At 39.6% G+C, this 20,595-nt stretch overlaps 1 protein-coding gene across 8 annotated transcripts in view; it reads left to right on the top strand.

The window, feature by feature from the left end:
• SETBP1 (SET binding protein 1) overlaps positions 1–18,863 on the top strand; it is a 250,603-nt gene extending 231,740 nt beyond the window's left edge. For 5 of the 8 annotated variants that reach the window (XM_021379661.1, XM_021379663.1, XM_021379660.1 and 2 more), the window contains exons 6-7: positions 7,068–7,235; positions 13,273–13,829. In XM_021379661.1, the coding sequence (XP_021235336.1) occupies positions 7,068–7,235; positions 13,273–13,829 (725 nt within the window). Of the gene's footprint in view, positions 1–7,067; positions 7,236–13,272 lie in introns of all 8 variants that reach the window. The other 3 variants (XM_021379665.1, XM_021379667.1, XM_021379666.1) reach the window with 1 other exon arrangement.

The following is a 20,595-nucleotide window of genomic DNA, read 5'->3' as shown; positions in this document are numbered from 1 at the left end:
GAGGGAGAATGAGTAAATCAACTGTATCAGACAAGCCTCAGGACATCTGGAAATTGATCATTCTGCAGAAATAAGCACTCTCTGTTTATTAGCTGGGAGTTCATCACTATCGCTTCTCTTTATCCAATTCCTAAGAGATTTCAAAGCTATCATCATAGCATTAGCTCTTCTGACTGTGCTACTGCAGATAAAGATCAGAAGATCTATCTAATGATGGCTTTCTCAGTCTCCCTCTCTCTTTCTCTAAAGATATCCTGATTTAAAAAAAAAAAGAAAAGAAAAGAAAAGAAAAAGAAAAAAAGAAAAAAAGAAAGTAGCTGGAATGAAATAAAGCAGTTTCCATGTCTTAAATTTTTGCCTGTTGGCTAGGAGAGTAATTTTTTTTTTTTTTTCCACGGGAACTTAGTTTTATTCAGGGGGATACATCCTGCAGAACAGAAAATCCTTCACGGGAGAGGTGAAATTTGAGGTTTCTAATGCAGTAGTGGAAAAAGAAGGAAGATAAAAGGACCCGAAGCCATAAAGCAGCGCTGTACGTTGAAAGTACAGTTATTTTAAAATGATAATACACGTCAAATAGAATCCAGGGAAATGAACTCCATAAGCTAGAAAGGTAATAATATTACTTTAAGAAGAATAATTACTTTCCTTAACTACATTTATCACATAGTAATTCAGTTCTCCCTACTGGAATGTGACGCAATGCCAAACTTTTGACTGATTTATTTAAAATTAGCCTTTAAAAAGATTCACTCAGATACAAGGCTTCTTCGGGTTCTTTATTCAAAACATAGCAGCTATCAAAATGCAAATACTATGACTAACTCAATGTTTAAATGCGCATTCCTTTGCAACTGCACCATGTAGCTACATTGTGCAAAGAGAGTGGGAGAAAAATTGTAAGAGTTTTCTGATAACAATAGTCAGATGCACAAACAATTTAAATACAGCCATCCATTTCTGAAATCTGTGGGGAGTGTGAAGACAGAAACTTTGCAGTGATCAATTTTATCACCTGATTTTCTCTCTTTTCCAATGGCAAAATAATATTTATCATTTTTGAGCTGGCACTTAGAGTTCCAGCCTGGCTGCATGTTGTACTAGCTTCTGCACACAAATAAAAGAAGAAAAGGTGGACACTGTCCAACAACCTCTCCATATAAGTACAAGATGAGAAAAAATGGATGAATGCGATAAGCAGAGTGAACACGATATAACAGTAAAGCAAGGAGAGTTAATTAATCTGTTTTTACAGAACCTAGCATTGTGGAGCTAGACCGCATTACTTGCAACATAAGTAGTTAATAACAACAATAATAATGACTAGGCCTTTAAAATTAATGTATTAACTATCAGCCAGAGCTCTTAAGTTGCTTAGCCAGTACCAGGGGACCCATAAATCTTTAAGTAAAGGGCCCATTTTACATCAGTACTTTTTTGCCTCATACACAGCCTTTCTGTCAGTCTGCCCTGAACTAGAATAGTGCTACTCATGGTTCACCCTTTTATTAATGATCATCATGATTATTTATTTATAATCATGCCATTATTGTGTTAGGTTCTTGATAATCTCCTTCATGTACGCCTACTCTTGCTTTTGAAGCTATCTTTTGCCTTTGCCCTTTCTCATTTAACAAGTAATGGTTGATTTTCTCCCTGCTCTGCTGCCCACTGTTCACTTGTAGGTGCATGCACTGTTGTCTGTGATATCAGCAGGACTCAGATAACTTAAGACACGTGTCTTTCATGGGGTAAAGCAGTCTCTAAATTGGAGAAAATAAACAAAGATCAACTGGAAAGTGGCAAAAAAAAAAGGTCTGAAACAGGTCACCCATACACGTCATCTTGCTCTCTGTCTGGAGCAGAAAAAAGGATGAAACAACACTTGAGTTGTGGGTAGAGCATGAATTTTAAACAGAGGTCCCTTTCACTGTGTTATGAACTATTTATTTTTACTTCATTCAAATATGGGCTGAACTGGAGTGATCTCTTATTTCAGATTTCCTAAACAGAGCATCCCAAACGAGTAGAAACAGTCCAGTGAAAGGTGGTGATCCCACATCAGTGAGTCAGTTTGACTGAGGAATGAACTTCCTAGTATTGCAGTGTGAATCACAGTCTTGTGAGAAAACTGTAACAACTCCATGGCTGTCCAGTGGTGCCTTCAATTCCCAGTTATCATTTTGGTATCTGGGAAAGAAACCAAATGATTCTTCCTTATTGTGTGTTTCAAATCCATAAATTATTCCTGTTTCTCAATTCAGAGGCAAAATTCAGTGAGGTGAGTGATACAGACTCAAGAAACCAAGTGTAGAAAACAAAAGACAGATGGCCAAACCCATGATTCACCAGTGATGAGCTGCAATTGGGCCACGTAGACTTTGAAGTAATTCATTACATTCGTATCTCTTCTGTAGGGGGAGGATTTTTTCTCAATGATTTGTATGACCTTGCTAAACCCAAGTAGGTGGTAATTGAGCAGCAACTACTTCTTCAAAAGAAACAGAATAAAAATATTGAAAATATTGACTCACTCCAAAGGCAGTAAGCAGCACTTTGGTCTTTGACCTTTAAGCATCCTAGGGTAGTCAATAACCTGGCTGTTAGATGCTGTGCCTGCCACTGATTTTGATTTGGGAGTAGTTTAACCTTGAACCAAGATCCAAGTAACCACGGCAACAGGAAGTCGGCCTCTCCATCCAAGGAGTGGGAATCCATAAATCAAGGTCCCTAATGCAAACACTGTGTGCAGGTAGAGATTTGAGAGGATAAGTGGTTTGTGAGGGATTACCTTTGAAAAATGAATGACTGTCCCTTGATATGTTGAAGCACAGCTTCACAGAGACCTTTTTTTATCAATAGAGGTCAACAGGTTACAGCTGCATGTTTTCATACAGCTCTTTATATAGGCCCTTCATTGTAATTAGAAGCAGATGTTGAATTTATGAGGTTGTTATATGCACAAGCATATATACGTATGTGTATTGATACATACACCCACATATGCACATTTCTTGTGCACAGTCTACACTCATGAAAAAGTAATGATAAGCTTCTAACTCAAGCACTGTAGGGTGGTGAAGCCTTAGTTTTGCACATGCACAGTTCCATAGTCCTAGGATCACAGAGGCATAATTGCCTGGTCAAATATTCCAGTCTTTCTATGGAACATTGCTTTCTTCAATGTATAGCACTCACCTAATGAACAGCCATTTGGTAGTTTGATTTTCCTCTCCTTATTCAGTGTGTGACCCCATGTCTCATTTATTCCACATTTCTAAGCCTTGCTATGAATAGATGAATGTTTCATGAATGTTGATAATTTTATTTTTGCAGCACTGCTCTTGAGATGAGGGGTATATTATTGTTCTCATTTGTAATAGAGTAGCTGAGCAGAGAGGGATTGAAGTTGAATGGATACAATTTGAGATGCTTAGTACTCAATTTGAGGCTCTGGGAGAATGTACAGTCTAATATGCAAAGGCTCCCCAGTATATCTCTTCCAAGCCATGACCTCTGACTGCAATTCTGTCTCAGCCCTGACTATTTCTGCTTTCAGACTCATTCTACTTTATTAAGTCACAGGTTTTTAATCTGGACTCCTCTTACAGTCTCTTTCATTCTGTAGCCCCTAATCTTTCAGACTCCTCTCACCAGTTCAGTCCTCTGCCTGAGTCTGATGGAGGTCTTTTCCACAATTTCTGGGGCCACTTGTAGGTTTCCTGACTATTTCTCATTTTGCACACAAGGACAAAGGTAGAAACTCTCATAGCAGCTCCAACTGTCAATGCAGGAAAATGTTTATATCTGAAGTGCCTGAGTACTGCCAACAGAGGCAGCAAACAAACACAGCAAACTGCTTGGAGATTGTCTTTATCTTCTGAGAACTTCACACTGAAGGTCTTTAAGGAACTCTCTGAGGATCTACCAGGTGCTATCCAGGTGTGGTCCGGGAGAGCAGTAGGCGTTAACTGCTGCAGAAGATGAAGGCCCCAGTCTCCTGACTGACTGGCTGTCAAGCGAGGTTTTCCAGTTGCCTGGAACTTAGATCAGTGACATTGTGGAGAGGCATCCAAGGCTTCAGCAGCCCTTGGGCTGATAATATTCCTGGAGTTCTGAAGTTCAGGAGTTTGTCAGTTATGGCTAAGTGTCTCTAAGGGCTGTGATCAAGGCCATGAGGATGCAGGTGATTTTCTCCTCAATCCTGCAAGTGAGATGGAAGGGCTTGAAGAAGACAAGGATAGTTCTTGTGTATGAACAACTCATTGTGCAGCTGGCATTGGCAAAATGGATTCGTTTTTTTATGACGCCAGGATACTCTTTGGGGTTAGAGAACTACTAAAAAGAGAAGAGTTCCACCTGAGTAAGTGGAATAAAAGCATCCAACAGCCTGGCCAAATTGGTAAGGAGAGCTTTAAACTAGAAGTGACAGGGGAAAAAGTTGGTGACCCACAGTCAAGAGAGGAAGTGGTGAACCAGGCTGGCAAGAAAAGGTTTCAGGGTGATACAAGAAAGCAGTAGGAAGGCACAGAGCAATGCCTAAGGATCGGTGATGAACCATATGAGACTTTACAAGTCTGTATTCACAAGCAGACTAATATGGACATTGTGGGTGTTTGCTATAAATCACCTGATTAGAAAGAAAGGAGATGAGGCCTTTTTTACTTGCTGAGAAGCAGCCTTATGATCACCTCAGTGTGAGAGGAAGAAGCAAGGGAAAAAGGACTGCAGCCTGCTTAGAGAAATCTTACTGGATCATGGGATACAGCCCTGGAGAAAAGTGAATTTGTGGAGAACTTGATTTTCAATTACCTTCTCCAAATTCAAAAATGTTCCACAACAGTGAGCATCAATTCAAGCAAAGGTAGCAGGAGACTTGCATGCATGAGCGAAGAGCTACTAACTAGTGTCAGATTGGAAAGCAAGCAAAAAAAGAGGAGGAAGCAGGAACTGTCAGAGAAATATAGAGAAAATATTTAAGCATGCAGAGGTGGGCTCATGAAAGCCAAAGCCTATCTGGAATTGAATCTAGTGAGGGCAGATGGACAACACAGAGTGCTCCTGCAGGTACAGGAGCACAAAAAAACAGGAGCACAAAAAAAAGAAGACTAGGGAAAATGTTGGCACAGTGCTTAATGGAACAGAGACACTTGTGGCAAAGGAGATGGAATAGACCAAAGTACTCAGTGTCTTCTTCACCTTGAATTTTCCTGATAAGAGTAGCCTTTAGGGATCCAAAGGCACTGAGACCTGTGTGGAAAGAAAACATATTCATGGTGTAGGAGGATCAGGTTAGGGAATATTTCAGTAGACTGGACGTAGAAAAGTCCATGGTACCTGACAAGATATACCCTATTGTGCTCAGGAAGCTGGCCAGTGTTATTGTGATGTTCCAGAAGACTGTAAGAGAGTAAGCATCACTCCAATAAGGACAAGGAGAAAGATGCAGTGAACTACAGACAGGTCAGCCTCATCTTGATCCCTGGGAAGCTGATGGAATAAATAATCCTGGAAGCTACTTCCAAACAAAGGCAGGAGACAAGAACGTGATCAGGAATAGTCAGTAGAGATTTATGAAGCAGAAGTCATTCCTGACCAGCATGATGATGCTTTTCTCTTTGCCCAAAGAGATTTTGAAGCCTCCATCCTTGAAGATATTTAAAATCTAACTGGATGTGGTCCTGGGTAACTGGCTGACTATGCTTGAGAAGGGAACTGGATTAGATGAGCTCCAAAAGTCTCTTCCAACCTCAGCTCTTCCATGATTTTATGAAACTTCATGCAATTTAATTGCCAAAATCTATATTTTCTCTGAGGCTCATGTACAAGTTGAGATTTGAAAAAAGAAGTGATTTAAGAAGAGTTACATTTGAAAAACGAGTGGCTGTCCTGAATATGTTGAAGTCCATTAACGCTGAGCCTGGGAAAGGTTGTCATAAATTAGTAAAGACACAACACAAAGTCCTCACCTTTTGCTTCAGTCTCATGAAAGGAGAACTACTGGATTTTTATAAAACATCAACTGCTAGGAGTTTTCTAAAATGAACAAAAACCTCCCACTTTTTCTTAAAAAATACTGAGCTGTTTCAGCTGACTTCCCACTTAGTAAATTCATGTACTCATAGAGGTATATGTAGTATATATCCACACAGGCAAATTCATACAGATATTATACATAAATGGATGGACATACATTCAGATGTATAGACAGGAAGATCTACTATGTAAAATTTTAAAACCAGTAGTTTAAATTTAACACATTTACATGAAAAAAAAAAAAAGTAATAATGAAGGGTTCAAGTCATAAGAGAGCTTGAGAAACATTGCTGAGGGAGAAATTTATCAGCCCTGTTTGCATAGCTTTTATTTTCCTGGAAAATTTGCCCTCTTGCATATATCTCTACAATTAATTTATTTCATGTTGTAATCCATATATGAATAACTCTGGTGCCATCAGAATCGGTTGGCAGACAAAAGAATAATGAAGCATTCTTTTTCCTATTTTTAAACTCCAACCTCTTTGATGAGTTGTAAGGCAGAATTCTATAAGGAAGAGGATTCCTAAAAAATATGTAAAAGTCTGATGTGCTTTAGAGAGGGAATGACATGCTGAGGCCATTATTGATGCCTGCTCTTTACTCCGATGAAGCACACATTGAGACAAGTCATTCCAGAAGTATGTAACTGTGTGTGGAGAACAAACTACACAGAGAATGACAAATAGATGATCCCAATGAAAAGAGATGAGAAACATGTCTGTTTTTAAACATGTACAGGTGTGTGTATTTCTTTGCAGAAGAAAAAGTAACAATATAGAATTGCTGTGTTGGTTTGCTGTTGTTGTAGAGATCATTGATGGTACCCCTTCAGGCAAAAGTATTAGAAATTACTAAAAAAATTGATCCTTTTTTTGCATCAAAACCACACTAGGTCTTGAAATCAGGCACATACGGGGAAATACGAAAATATATTGGAATAGCAAAGACAGTAACCGAGTACACGATTCCAGATATTTCACAGTCAGGTTACCTCCTAAATGTTCATCCAAATTTTGTTTTCTTTCCCAGGAATTGTAGGCCCCCACTTAAAAGCAGACCAGACTTCACTTCATAGTAAAATGGAAAGTTCTGCCTGTAACATGATGACCAGAAGGAAACCAGCAACTGCAGAGAGTGTTACAATGCCGACTCCAGTATTATCACTCCTACCTTCATCATCAGCAACATCTGAAGCAGGTAAAGTGGCTTCTCTCCACCCCTTCTACATCTCCTCCACCCTCTCCCTTCTGGCACTGCACTGAACAAGATGTGCTTTTACCGCTCTCCCTGATTTGGGTAGTCGTTGCAAATGTGCATATCTGATGTGATAATCAGGCTGTAATTTTTCGTAACACTTTCTTATCATGATCATATCTTGGCATATCAAATCTACTTTATTCACATACCACTACTTATGCAATAACGAGGATACAAGTAACAAGAGCACTTATGGTCTAGCAGGGGACTCTGAAGTAAGAATCTTGGGTTCCTTTCTCAGCGCTGTTGATCATTTATTTGAATGTACCATCCATGTAGCATGAATACCTAGTGAAGAGCTAAGGAACAGCTGAGATTTCTTTCTGCATACTTCAGTGATTTTAGCATAATATTCTGTCTTGAAAATGAGAAGTTGTTTGGAGCAATGAACAGTGATTTAAAGCGCACAGGAATAAATAAGCCAGAGTAACATGTTTTTCAATCAACTTATATTTTCTGCTTCTGTTTGGAATCACTTTCGAAGGTGATATAGCCTTCTACTGTCAGAAACTGAGCCAATTTGTTCCGTCAACATCGTGCCTTTTCTTGGGCACAGACAGAGAAGTTGATCTTGAATTATGCCATAGATTCCAGTGAATGGGGAACCTGCCATACCTTACCCTACATGCAGCCATGAAGAGTTTCTTAGCCTTGTCAAACATCTGAATCCACATGCACAAAAAATGTATTTGTATCCCTGAGTTATGGAATGATAAGATACTTATTTATTTATTTGAAAGTGCTGTTTCAGTGCACTCCTTTTGATTTTCCTCTAGTTTCCTGAACAAATAGTGAAAACAAAGGACCCATGCTGTAAAGTGGCCTCTAAAAGGATAAATTTCTACATAAGAAAATCGGGAGTCTTTGTTTAGCCTTTAGTACTTTCCTATATATTAACTAAGGACAGATTTTTTAATGTAATGGAGAATGAAAGCACACAAATATTTTATGATCACTTTCAAGATGAAAGTGTATGCTTGACTGTATAGTTCATTGTTTCGATTTTCAGAAGTCAATTAACTTGTTTATCTGTAACCCAGATGTTGAAATAATTTAGTGAAAACTGAAAGAAACTGTGTTAATGGGAAAACATGACATTGCTTTGGGTTTCCTGTAACTAATAGGGAGATCCTTGAAAATGCCTCCATTCAAACCAAGTAGACAAACTGAGCCCCGCTGCTGAGCAGTCTTCTCCGTGCTGTGTTCTTGCAAGTGGCCTCAGGCAACTCTGAAAGGGTAGAGAATGACGGGCAGTGAGATTGATCTTTAGTGCCACAAACACACCAAAGCCATCCAGAATAAAGTTAGAGGAGCAATGAAGAACTTCCAAATAATCTGAAACACCTTGCCTCGCTTCTTTGTTCTGTGCCACTGTGCTGAAATGGGTTCTTCAGACCCCTTTAAGCTACCCTTGGGAACACGTATTTTTGGTAGAGACTTGGTAGAGACTCTATGTGCCTTATTTTAAAAGTGTAAAGCTGTATTTTTAAAGACTAACACCAGTTCTTTCCTGTTTGAGATAGCTTGGTGAGGTTGTTTTTCTATGGCAAGCAAGGAAGGGATGGAGGATAAGTTTTATTACAAAAATTTTATTACAAAAGCTTTAGTGGATAGAAAGTAGCAGTAGCTATGTGCAGCAGTAGTGTGTAATTTTCCAGTTTGTTTTCATAACCAGCACTTGAGACAGAGCGTTTGTAAAGAGAACTGAAGTGTGCACGTCTGTAAGCCTCAGACGGCAGTTTTCAGAAAGCAGTCCAGAAATACAGGTGCTTGTCTGAATTGTCTGTGTTTTGGGAGGCCAAACTGCTTTGCTCTACCATTGCTCTCTAGTGATCTCTCAGAAAGAAAGATTCTCCATAACAGGTCCTCCATATGGAAGAAGAGCCTTTCTTCTGACAGCCTTTTTCTGATGGCCAAGTTCTGCCTTCTGTTAAGCTCTGACAGCTTTTTTCCATAGTACTGGGTTTTCCAGTTATGTCCTCCTTCCTTCTGTTGTTGCAAGCCTCCAGGCAGGTTCTGTCGTGGGAAAAGTATATCTTCCAGCACCTCTTTGTAGTGTTGACTTCAAGCTGTCTCTGTAGCTACGTCTGGAGGAAATACCCCAATTATGGCAAGCAAATTGATGTCCACAAGTATGAACAGTCACAGAGCAAGCAAAGGCTTACACAGCCTCATCCTGAGTCTGCACTGCATCAGCTATTTCTAGTCTCTGTTCACTTTGGTCAGGACTGTGCAAAATGGCTTCACGCCTTCACAGAGGCAATGCATAGCCCTGCAGCATGGCTAGGTGTAGACAGAATATTTTGCCCAGGCAGCAAAGTATCCTCTCTGCACTCCTCTCCTCCCTGTCCTGCTCTCTGTCCTGTACCCTCCTCCATCAGCTGGAGGTTGCCATCGTATTTTTATCATCTCTTAGCAGCATCCTATCTTCCTATGCTTGTGTACCAACATGTTGTTACTCTGACAAACTTGCTCTTCATCTCTTTTGCAGTGGAATCTGTCAGACTGAAGTCAATCAGATCTATCACTACCAGATAGTGAAAGGGGAAATTCTTCCTGCCAAATCAAGGTTTCCACATGCAAATAGTAAAGTGTGTGCAAGACTAGAACAACAAAGCTTAGAAACAGTGCAGACCAATTTGGATTCAGGGTTGAGCAAGGCCTGTCTGGATAAAATGGAAAAGCTTAGTACTTACCTTTGGTTTTCAGCAAAGCAGTATATCACATGGCAATATAGCAAAATATTTTATATCGAAGATTGCTGACCAAGAGCTTCCAGATGAGTTGATAACACCTGATGGCTCTCACTTCAATAGTGGTTTACTTTGGCAGATCTCCCTGATATTTTGTCATATGCACACCTCATCAAATCTTCCCCCTGCAGACCCATCAAACTCTTTTCCACATAGTCTCTCTTCTCCAATTTAAAGTCAGATGTCTCTGACCCTCAATAGTCAATATAATATTGGTTTTCCTAATACATCCTTTAAAAATCTGACTTAAAGGGATATTACTTATTCAAGACGTGCATTCTGACTATTGGCACACTACATAACACAACTCTTACAAGTTCAGAGGCTTGCTAGAGAGAAAAGCAAAAGCATTAGTGGTTACTAATAAACTTCCTGAGAAAATCATAAACACCCCAAAGCACTTACAAGAGAAAAAAATAAGAAAAAAATAATACAGTAAGACAGCAACGAACAACTTTTGTTGTTGTTGTTTAAGAGGAATTGAATTTCAGTCCAAATTGAAAGGGTCTGTTAGCCTGTAAATTTTTAGGAGGGCAGGGAAGTATCTAGACAACGAAGGAAGGCACCGGCTGTTCAGCTCACAGATTTACATCTAGGTGTACATATCTACCCATAAATGTTTGTGTATCAGCTGAGTTTGGAGAGCTAGACAGGCTGAGTACTACATTCAGTTTCTGTCTGCATGCCATTGAGATCCACTCAGGTCTCTAAGCCTCAGTATCTAGGACATCTTGAGTGCCTAAGACAGGTATCAGAGCTGGTATGACCAACAGAATACCTGCACTCTCTTTATTCAGTATCAGTGGTAAGGAGGATGCCCAATGTCAGGTCAAATGGGAGTAAACTCAATTTTGAAAACAGAACAGTAGAAGTACATCCTCTACTGCCTACTGTGGAAAGTAGATCTCATTGACTTCAGCGGGCTGATAATACTGAGTTGCAGAAATAACAGACACTGACAGATCTCAGTAAAGGCATAAAAATCATCCAGTTTCTTCTTTTCAAATCTTTCCTGTCCTTTGGCTTGCTGTCTTTCCAATTAAAGATGATACTAGGGCCAAATCTACTAATTTCACTATTGGCCTTGCAATTTTTATTGTATTTTTGCTAAAATTCCCATCTGCAAAATTTCTGTCATTAACTTTCTGAGAAAAAAAAAATGCATCTTGGACCTGGGAGTTTTCAAGAAGTCTTGCAAATGGCTCATGACTATTGTGACAAAAGGCAAAATGTGGACAGCAAATGGTGTGCAAACTGCTTGACTTATTAAATATTCTGACCTGAAGCTTCTCTCAGGATTTTGGGGGAACTCAAACGAGTTGAATGCTTAGGACTGGAAATACTGGGACTTCGTATGTCAGTCATGAGTGAAGCCCCTGAGAGGAATGGTTTTGTGTGACCAGAATCTAACTTTTTTGATCAGATGACTGAGAAAGAGCTCACTGCCAGTTGCCTTTAGGGCTTTTACATCCACACTTTTTAGGGGTGACCTACTTGAGAGGAATTCTGTGCAACTAATTAGATTCCCCTTAGTAATTTGGACATTTCATTTCCTTTCTCTTTTTTTTTTCTTTGGTACCAAAATGACTGCATTCTTCTATTCTTTTGTCCTCTGTGAATCACAAACTGTAAATGGGTTTTATTTTTCTTTTTGGTGTGGGGAGTGGGTTACATATGGAAAATGTATTTTGTTTTGTAATTAATGAAAACCAGACTTTGGGAAGTTGGCCATCCAGGTCTTTATTTATAAGAGAGCATATGTCTGTGTTTTGTTTATGACTCACTCCTACTTCTTGCATTGTAACTTGGGTTTGTTTATGCAAGCTCTTTGCTGAATCCAAGCAACATGGTAGTGTAAGAGCCAATAATTTATGTTGTCCAAGAGGGGAGGACAGTAAGTAAGGTTTGTATGCCAAATCTGTCATAGTGAGCAAGAGAAGATTCTGCCACTTGATGGCTCCTGGTTATCTACAGAAATTGCTACAACGGCAACTTTATTTTAAGCTACTGCTTGAAGATTACACTGTTAGATATGAAGAGAGTGATAGCCCCGAAACGAACCTTTCTTGAAATCTTGGCTGCTCTGGAAAGTTCAAGGATTTCAAACCCAAATGACTGCTTGACTGTCAGGTGTAAATTAAGTTCGCAAGTAGATGTGGGCTGAGGTTAATTTAGTGGGATGTTTTAATCTTTACTGGAAAGAAATCATGAACTCCATCATTTCTTTTCCAGTAGTGCAGAATTGATGTGTTAGGAGTGAAAGGGAGCACCAGTTATTGCAATAGCAGAATTAATACATTCTGTCTGGCTCACGAAGAGGTAGTTATTTGTAATCCACATGGAAATCTTGAACTCTGAACAGATGCCTTGTTCATTAAAGGACAATGAAATAATTTAAGAAAAACAAGCAAGATCTTATGTCCTAAGTTGAGGCCCAGAAGCCAACAAATGCTGGACTCTCTTTCCAGCTCTGACAATGATTCACGATGTGACCTTGGCAGAAGACTTAACTGCTTTGGACTTCATTCAGATCTAAAGTAAGTGATCAGAACCAGAAAGGAGTGAGCTTACTTCAGGGGCCATTAAAGTCAATTATATGACAGAGTAGTTTCAGCTTGTTTCTGCAGAGATGATAGTAAAGAAATACAAGCAGAACTAACAAATTTAACACAAGTGGAGTAAGCCACTGAACTTGCCTATGCCCACTGGTTTCAGTGACAAACTCTTTTAATACTATTTGATATCTAAGCATAAAAGACCAGGGTGAAGATTTCAGGAGTGTATGTTTTCAGTATATGAAGTTTAAACGGTGGATCAGTGTAACACCAGTGCTAAGCAGCCCCTCCTTCCCTCAGACTAGAGGAGACTGAATCAAACCCACAGTAAAACGCTGCTGTAGAGAAGTTTTGCTACTTTATAAGTCAAAAGAACCTGAGAGAGATCTGTGAGCACAACTTAAACTTAGGTTGTCATCTAGAATAGTAGAAGGGGAGGTAACAGCAATTCTTCTGGGGCTGCATTAAATTACCTTTTTTTTTTTTCTTACACTGTTTTTCTATGCAGAGTCCTTTCACACATCTTCTACTTCTTCAGTAGTCATATTCAGCGTACCAGGCTTGAAATCAGCCAGTCTTCATAATACTGAGAGCAGAGGAATGAGGGTTTCCATTCACCCATTCACTGTTGTTTGACCCAGTCCTGTTTCTGTCCTTGTCTCCCAACAGCCAGTCCACCGCTGAAAAAAAGGTTCAAGCGCCGTGAAATTGAAGCAATCCAGTGTGAGGTGCGCAAGATGTGTAACTACACCAAGATCCTGTCCACAAAGAAGAACCTGGATCACGTAAACAAGATCCTGAAAGCCAAGCGGCTGCAGAGACAATCAAAAACAGGCAATAACTTTGTCAAGAAGCGGAGGGGCCGTCCACGTAAGCAACCTCTCTCCTTTGATGAAGATTCCAGAGACCAAATGCCCGTTCTGGAGAAATGCATTGACCTTCCAAGCAAAAGAGGTCAGAAGCCAACACTGAATCCATTGCTGTTGGAGCAAGCAGCCACTCAAGACACAATCATGGCCACCATTGAGGCTGTCATACACATGGCTCGAGAAACACCACCACCACCTCCTCCTCTTCCTCCTCCGCCACCGCCGCCCCCTCTCCCTCTGCCCCGGACACCCCGGCTTGGGAAAAGGAAGAGCAAGTCACCACAAGAGGAGGAGGATGACATGAAAGTGAAGCGGCACCGGAAAGGCAGAGGAAGTGAAAGCGAAGGCCTTCCCTAAGGCCGGCACACCCTGCTGGACATCAAGTGCTGATAGCAGGGTACGTCAGGACTGACAGACTGGAGGAATACAGTCTGCTTTGCCCCCAAGGCAGCACTGGACTTGTCACTTGGGTGGCCAAAACTTATTATGGAGAGATGGGGATCACATCTTCCTCTTCATCACTTCGGTCCCAGTCCCCCAGGAAAGAGGGGGAAAGGGTGAGGAGATGGAAAGGTGGGGATAAGGGGGGTGGGGGGGATTTCTAAGTTGGGGATATTGTCTACTTTGCAGTTTCCAAAACTAATCAACATCTCAGCATTGCTGTGCTCACACCATACCCGGAGGCGGGAGGTCGTCCTTGCAGAGAGCTGAGCATTGGTCGCTAGGGCTGCATGCTCAGCTCAGATTCTGTTTGGTGGGCCAGGTGAAACTAAGAATAACCATACCATAGTAGAAATCACTGTTAAAAGAAAAGAGAAAAAAAAAAAAAAAAAAGAGGAAAAAAAAAAGAAAAAAAGCAAGAAAAAAAATAGCGTAATTTTCTCAACTGTGATCTTGGTTATAATATGTTTGAATTTTTTTTTTCAGTTTTATATACCTTCCAGGTTTTGGGGCAGCATAACCCAAAATGCCTGACTCCTGCTAGAACTATATATTTTTTTCTCATTTACTTGCCTAGTTACAACTAGCTGCAATATAGGCAATAGAAAAGTAGAGCCTTACACGCACACACACTCATTCCGAGTGCTATCCCAAGGAACAACAGAATATCACAGCATTTCTAATAAGGTGTACATGGATATTCAGTTATGATAGCACATTTCTACGAAGCAACTTGGCATTTCCAATGGCATGTGAAAAAGGGGTCATCCATCAACCAAGTTGTTTTGATGCTCGGTACATATGAGTAGAGGACAGCAAGACACTTCTGGGGAATAGAGTTATAGTAAACATGGACAAAATCACCAAAAAAAAATAATAAAAAGATAAAAAAGAGAAAAGAAAAAAGTAGAACAGAAAAAATAGAGTAAAAAAAACAGGGCCCCAAACTTCCAGTTTTTACCACCTGCAGTTCCCAGGGAAAATGATGGGAAACCCAGGCTCCAAATTATTTGCATTGGGTAGCAATGCCTTGATATGTACTTTTAAAGAAAATAGCTAAAGTAGATTGTTTTAAAAAATAGAGAACAAAACCCTATGGAAAATAGGTTATTTCTTGGCAATTATTTCTTAAAAAAGAAAAGGAATAAGTGTTCTTACCTGAAAATAAAAATAAAAATGTTCAAAGGGTATCACCACTGCAATTGTATTAATGCCACTTTGGACATGTTCTCCAAGTTGTGGTTGCCTTAATAAACTAAAAAAAAAATTTTTTTTGTACATAATGTAATTATAAAGCTCTCAGTCTGCATGGATGCAAACTGTGTGTGACAAATCGTCTCTTTAAATGGTCAGTTCAAATTGTACATTTCTCATTCGAGTTGTACGTTAACCATTGATCTAACTTGGGTAAAATACCTAAGCTCCATTTCCACAGCCCAATTAAAATGTTTAACTCAAACAAAGACTGAACGTGAAGCTGTTCCATTGCAGTAAAAATAGTTTTTGTTTTTTTTTTAAAAAAGTCAGTTGATAAAATTTGAAATATGTACTTTCAATTTATTTTATTTCTTTTGAAAGTCCTTCAGTACACCCAACACCTGGCATGGCAAGATCAATATTAAAACGGGAGGGGGGAGGGAAAATTCCAGCAAGGGAGTGGGGAGCGGAATTATTTAATGATTCATAAGCCAACTGTTATTCACTTTTTTGAGAAACCCTTAATTGGCATATTGCCATGGAAACTTCAAATAGCACGACATTAAAAAAAAAAAAAAAAGACAACAAAAAAGTCCCCACCAAAAAAAAAAATCCTTTCTATTCTGTTATTTATTTACAAAAATCATATCAAGACTATAGTGTTAAAGGGACACTGTAAACATATAACTCATTATTTTTAGAGACTGATTTTTCTTCTGTGATAGCACCTTAGCTTATTAAAACTGAATGCATTTGGGGTTCGGACTGGGGTTGGGGGGCTGAGAGAGGGTTTTTGCTTTTTTTTTTAAGGCTGGAACATTTCTTGAGATCCTTTCTCCGTACATCTGATAAGATGGATCACAGAAGTTTGTTTCCAATTTGTTTTGCAACATTCATCATGCTCATTTGCGCTTTTTGTTTTCCAATTAATGCAGCTTAGAAATAAACTGACCGGTTGCTCCTTCTGTTACAACCAACTTTGCTTTTCAGTTCTCTCGAATCAGCACAGTGTTATTGACTGAAGATGTAGGCCTGCAGAAAAAAATGCTTACGCCTCTTCCAGCTCTTCCCTTCTGCCTTAAAAAGCATCAGACTGAGGTTTAGTTGATTCAGAAACTTTTTTTAACGTCTTTCCCTTGGGCCTGAAAGTAGTTGATGGTGTCTCTTAAAAAAGAAAATGTGTTTGGTATTACAGGTAGCCTATAATCTGAAACTAAGCCATCTATCCTTAGTTTCATCTTCAGTGATCTCTTTGTTAGCATTGAAGGACATTTCAACATGTAGCAAGTAGAGCAAAGGTCTGAAAGAACCAAATTCTGTCACTGAATGCCTCATGTGGTTTCAAGATGCATCAAACCTTACAGAGTGACAAAAAGGACTGGATTTGGGCTGACTCTGGGCATAACCCCACCATTGGGGATTACTGAATAGTGTGGGGTCCTCAGCTTCAGATCCAGTACCGTCAGGGCACTGCTGGAGGAAGATGGTCTTAAAGGTCTTTTCCAACCTAAATGATTACATGATTCTATGAAAATGCTCTTAACCTTACAAAAACTACTATCCAAGATGCTGCTAGAGGCAAAATGCTTAAGGAGAGCATCCACTTGTGGAAAGAACAACCCCATAGGCTCTTCACTGAGCACTTCACATGAGGCAGAAAAAAATGTAAAGGCACTTTTGGTCCTAAAAATAACAAAGGCTAGGGTTCAAGACTTGGTAGCTGCAAGCTATCCACATAAGATGTATGGTAGCCCAGATGCCCAAAATTTATTGTTCACAGAGAAGATGTGTTGGGAGAGCAGTGCTGCAATACAGTCTTGACTGTTCGTCCAAACAGCAGCCCTGTGCAGCCAGGCCTGGCTGGCAGCAAGATTAGTTTGTTAATTTGTATGAAAGCAGGCTGGAAATACTGTTAGATGGCACTCATAATTTGTGTTCTGTGTGTTGCATAGTCTACAAATATGATAAGCAAGTTGCTGACAGAATAATATTATAAGGCGATGTACTACATGCAGATCATAAAGGATTTAGTTTTAGGGCTTAAGGCTAAAATCCCACTCCTGCAGTTTATTACCCAGCTATATTCCAGTAATGAGCTTTCTGATCTTTTTTTTTTTTTCCCTTGCAACTCGGAAGTTTTACTAAGGAACTCCCTAAATTCTCTCTGCACGTTTCAAGGACTGTATAAAACTAGGGTGAAAGCCCTTTTGCTTATTAAGACCCAAAAGAGCCTTTCAAAGACCTCCATCATGTCACAGATTAACACATTTTAGCATGCTTAAATAAAGACACAAAACAAAATCACATGGCTGTCAGCTATGTGAAATGATGCCATGGATTTGCATCCTCTCTGTGGGCCCTAAATTTCTCAACCAGTGTAAAGCCAAGAAAAAGGACAAAGAAGAGAGAAAGAAATAAATGACCACTTATGTCTCCAAGAGCTTCATACTGCCAATTTCTTGAGCCCTTCACTATTAAATTTTCTGTGAAACACCGTGCATGTTTATGGGTAACTGTCAAAAAAAAAGAAAAAAACGAAGCAAGTGATAACAGTAATCAGCTACTCGGGTGTCATCATTCAGCATAGCCCATGCCTTTTCACTGGACATCAATTCTTTAGACCATCCATGTAGAGTATTTGATTTGCGTTCTTACATTTTTTGGTAGCATCTGGTACAACAAGATGCTGATTCATTACTGGGGCTTCTGAGCACTACAGCAATACGATGAGTATTCACTCTTCCATACACAGAGATTTACCCAATGCTTATTTTCACAGGCCCTGATTCAGGACTGCGCTTAAATAGTGCATTTAAGTAGTATCCTGAAGGAAAAAAGATAGATATAGGAAAAAGGAAAACACAAGCAGGATGGTTTTCTGAATTGAGAAAACGGACATCATGCCTTTGCAATGCCTCTTCCTTCCACATCATCCAAAAACTGGGGTGCAGCAGTTCTGAGAAAATTAGAAGCACATCTTAACAAAGGACACGTATTTGAGATCTCCTTAAGATGCCTGCCTAGGCTGTATAAAACACTACGTAGAAAAAAAAAAAAAAGAAAAAGAAAAAAAAATGTAAAAACATAAAAAGAGCTGCCAATTGGACAACATGGGGGAGCTGTTCAAGCCCATGTTGGTTTGTTTTACTTTTCTTTTTCTTTATTTTTTTAAGCTATTTCTTAAATAATAAATGCACATGAAGTGTTAAATATGTATATACTGTATTTCAAAAAAAAAATTAAAAAAAAAATCAAACGAATGGGGCACAAGATTGTTCTATAAGTCGTGCTGGCTAATTTTTAGTTTGTATTCATAAGTGGTTTTTAAAAGCCTTTTTTAAAGTGTAATTTGCATGTTCTACTTTGATTGTATGTAAACATATTTTAGAGCAAAAAAATGTATTTGTATTTTATTGAATATAGAGGCAAGAAAAAAAACTTGTACATTGTTTGAAATGTTCTTTTTGTAACAGTTTTTATTCATGAAGCATTTTTGTACATTTAAAAATGGATATGGACTTGATGTTCTTTGAGGCTTAGATACATCTGGCATGCTTTAATGTCATGCTCCTTCATGATCTTAGATGTTGGTTTTTAAACATTTTTTTCTAAAACAAAGCTCAGTCTTTTCGCTACCAAATCAGGTTAGCACAGTATAGAGCACTTAACTAAAAAAAAAAAGGAAAAAAAAAAAGTTAATCCTATTCATATGTTATTCATTGTGTGAAATTAAAGGAATTCAATTCAGTCTAACATGAGTTGTGAATTCTTTTGTCTTATTTTCCATCTGTTTCCCATCACTAAGGAGTTTAATAGCTTTTGGGATACTAATACCATGCATTCACAGGCCCTCTTTATGGTAATGGAGAAAAACATGCTTTGGTTCTGTTCTTTTTTCTCTTCTTTTTTTTTTTTTTCTTTTCTCTTTCCCAGAATATCCTTAAAAGTTAAAAATGGACTGTGCCACGGGCCCTGTGGATGAAAGGGTTCTTCACGTTTTGAGGCTGTGTGTGTCACCACACGAGGATGAACATCAGTGGTCCAAGAGGTGTCCGTAGGTTCCAGCACGGCGCTGCTGATTTCCACTCTTGCAGCAGATGGATTGCCGTCTGCAGATCCCTGCAGGGTTAGGAATCTCATGGAAAGGAAATCCCATTCCCTGGATCAAGCAGCAATGCTCAGGCAGGATAGGTGACAGTGTCCTCTCACGTTCTGCCCTTCAGGAGTTTCCTGGGATGGGTCACCTTGGTGAGACAGACTCATCCAACCACAAGGACAACCCCTCAGTCAAAGCTTCCCCCCGGGGTTACATCCACCTTTCAGATTCTGGTGTAGAGCTCCTCCAAACATCTCATTTTAATGGGTCTTTTTTTTTCTTTCTCTTCTCTGTCTCTTTATCATATGCACAGGCTCAGCATTGGACGACAGTTTGTAGAAGCGCCGATACTTTTGCTCACTGCTTGTGTCAGACTCTGTGATGCAAAAACGACTGGTCTCCATCTGTAACCTCTTTTTTGCAGTAGGCCTGTGGTAAGACTTCCTCGGGTGCATCCGTGAACTGTCAGGCTTTGTGCTTGCGGCTGCAGTATCTGAGGACTGATCTCCCCTCCCGCCAGCTCTTTTCTGAGGTTTCCCTCCTCCTGCCAATGAGCATTGCCGTGCTTTCGTGATGCCACCTTGTAGAGATGACGGAGAAGACAGGGAGAGCATCCGCCTGGAGCAAGAGTTGGGGATGTTGGTTTTCTGTCACTGTAGAGGGAATAAGGGACTATGTGAGTTTTCATGTATTCTCGCTTCTAATCTCTTTTTTTGCACCAGATCTCTGATACCATGGACTGTGTCAGAGAGCCACACTCCTCTCTGGTCTCTTCCTGGGCTGGAAAGGGTCTTTGCTTAGCAGCCCTGTTGGTTTTACCAAGGTACATTCCGGCTCTTGTTAGGATCTCTCTGTGCCTATTTCATCCTTGATAACTACTCCAGTGGTGTCTCCCCCAATTTACTCTGAGAAAAATTTCTGAAAATCTCAGGAGAAAAAAAGGAAGCTCTGCTAAGTTATTGCCTTTTTTTAGGTAGCTGTTGTTAATGAGGTATTATTCTCATGGCTTGTTCTCTTGGAGTTCAGTGCTTTCCAAGTTTACTTAGAATACCTTCATTATTAATCTTTGCCTGAAATAATCAAAAATAGCAAAAATCCCGACTGTGTTAGAAATAATGTTGGTGATTATCCTCCTTTTTGTTCTGAGCACTCTTTACTCACAGAATTAACAAAGTTCAAACCTTCTTTGGTCCTTCTCCGTATTACTGAAGTATGAATTTAGGGAATTTCTTACTATGGATAAGGAGATGAACAGTATCTCCAGGATCAAAGTATGGTCTTAATTCACCCTTCATAGTGGAGGCTGTTCACATCCTCTAGGATGAAGTGACTGACCGAGATGACTTCCACTCACCCTTAGCTAGCAGAGGCAAACCCTGATCTCCGCCG

This window comes from Numida meleagris, chromosome Z (assembly GCF_002078875.1).
Source record: "Numida meleagris isolate 19003 breed g44 Domestic line chromosome Z, NumMel1.0, whole genome shotgun sequence".
NCBI lineage: Eukaryota > Metazoa > Chordata > Aves > Galliformes > Numididae > Numida > Numida meleagris.
Note: the sequence above shows the minus strand (reverse complement) of the source record. Positions and strands in the feature narration are given on the sequence as shown.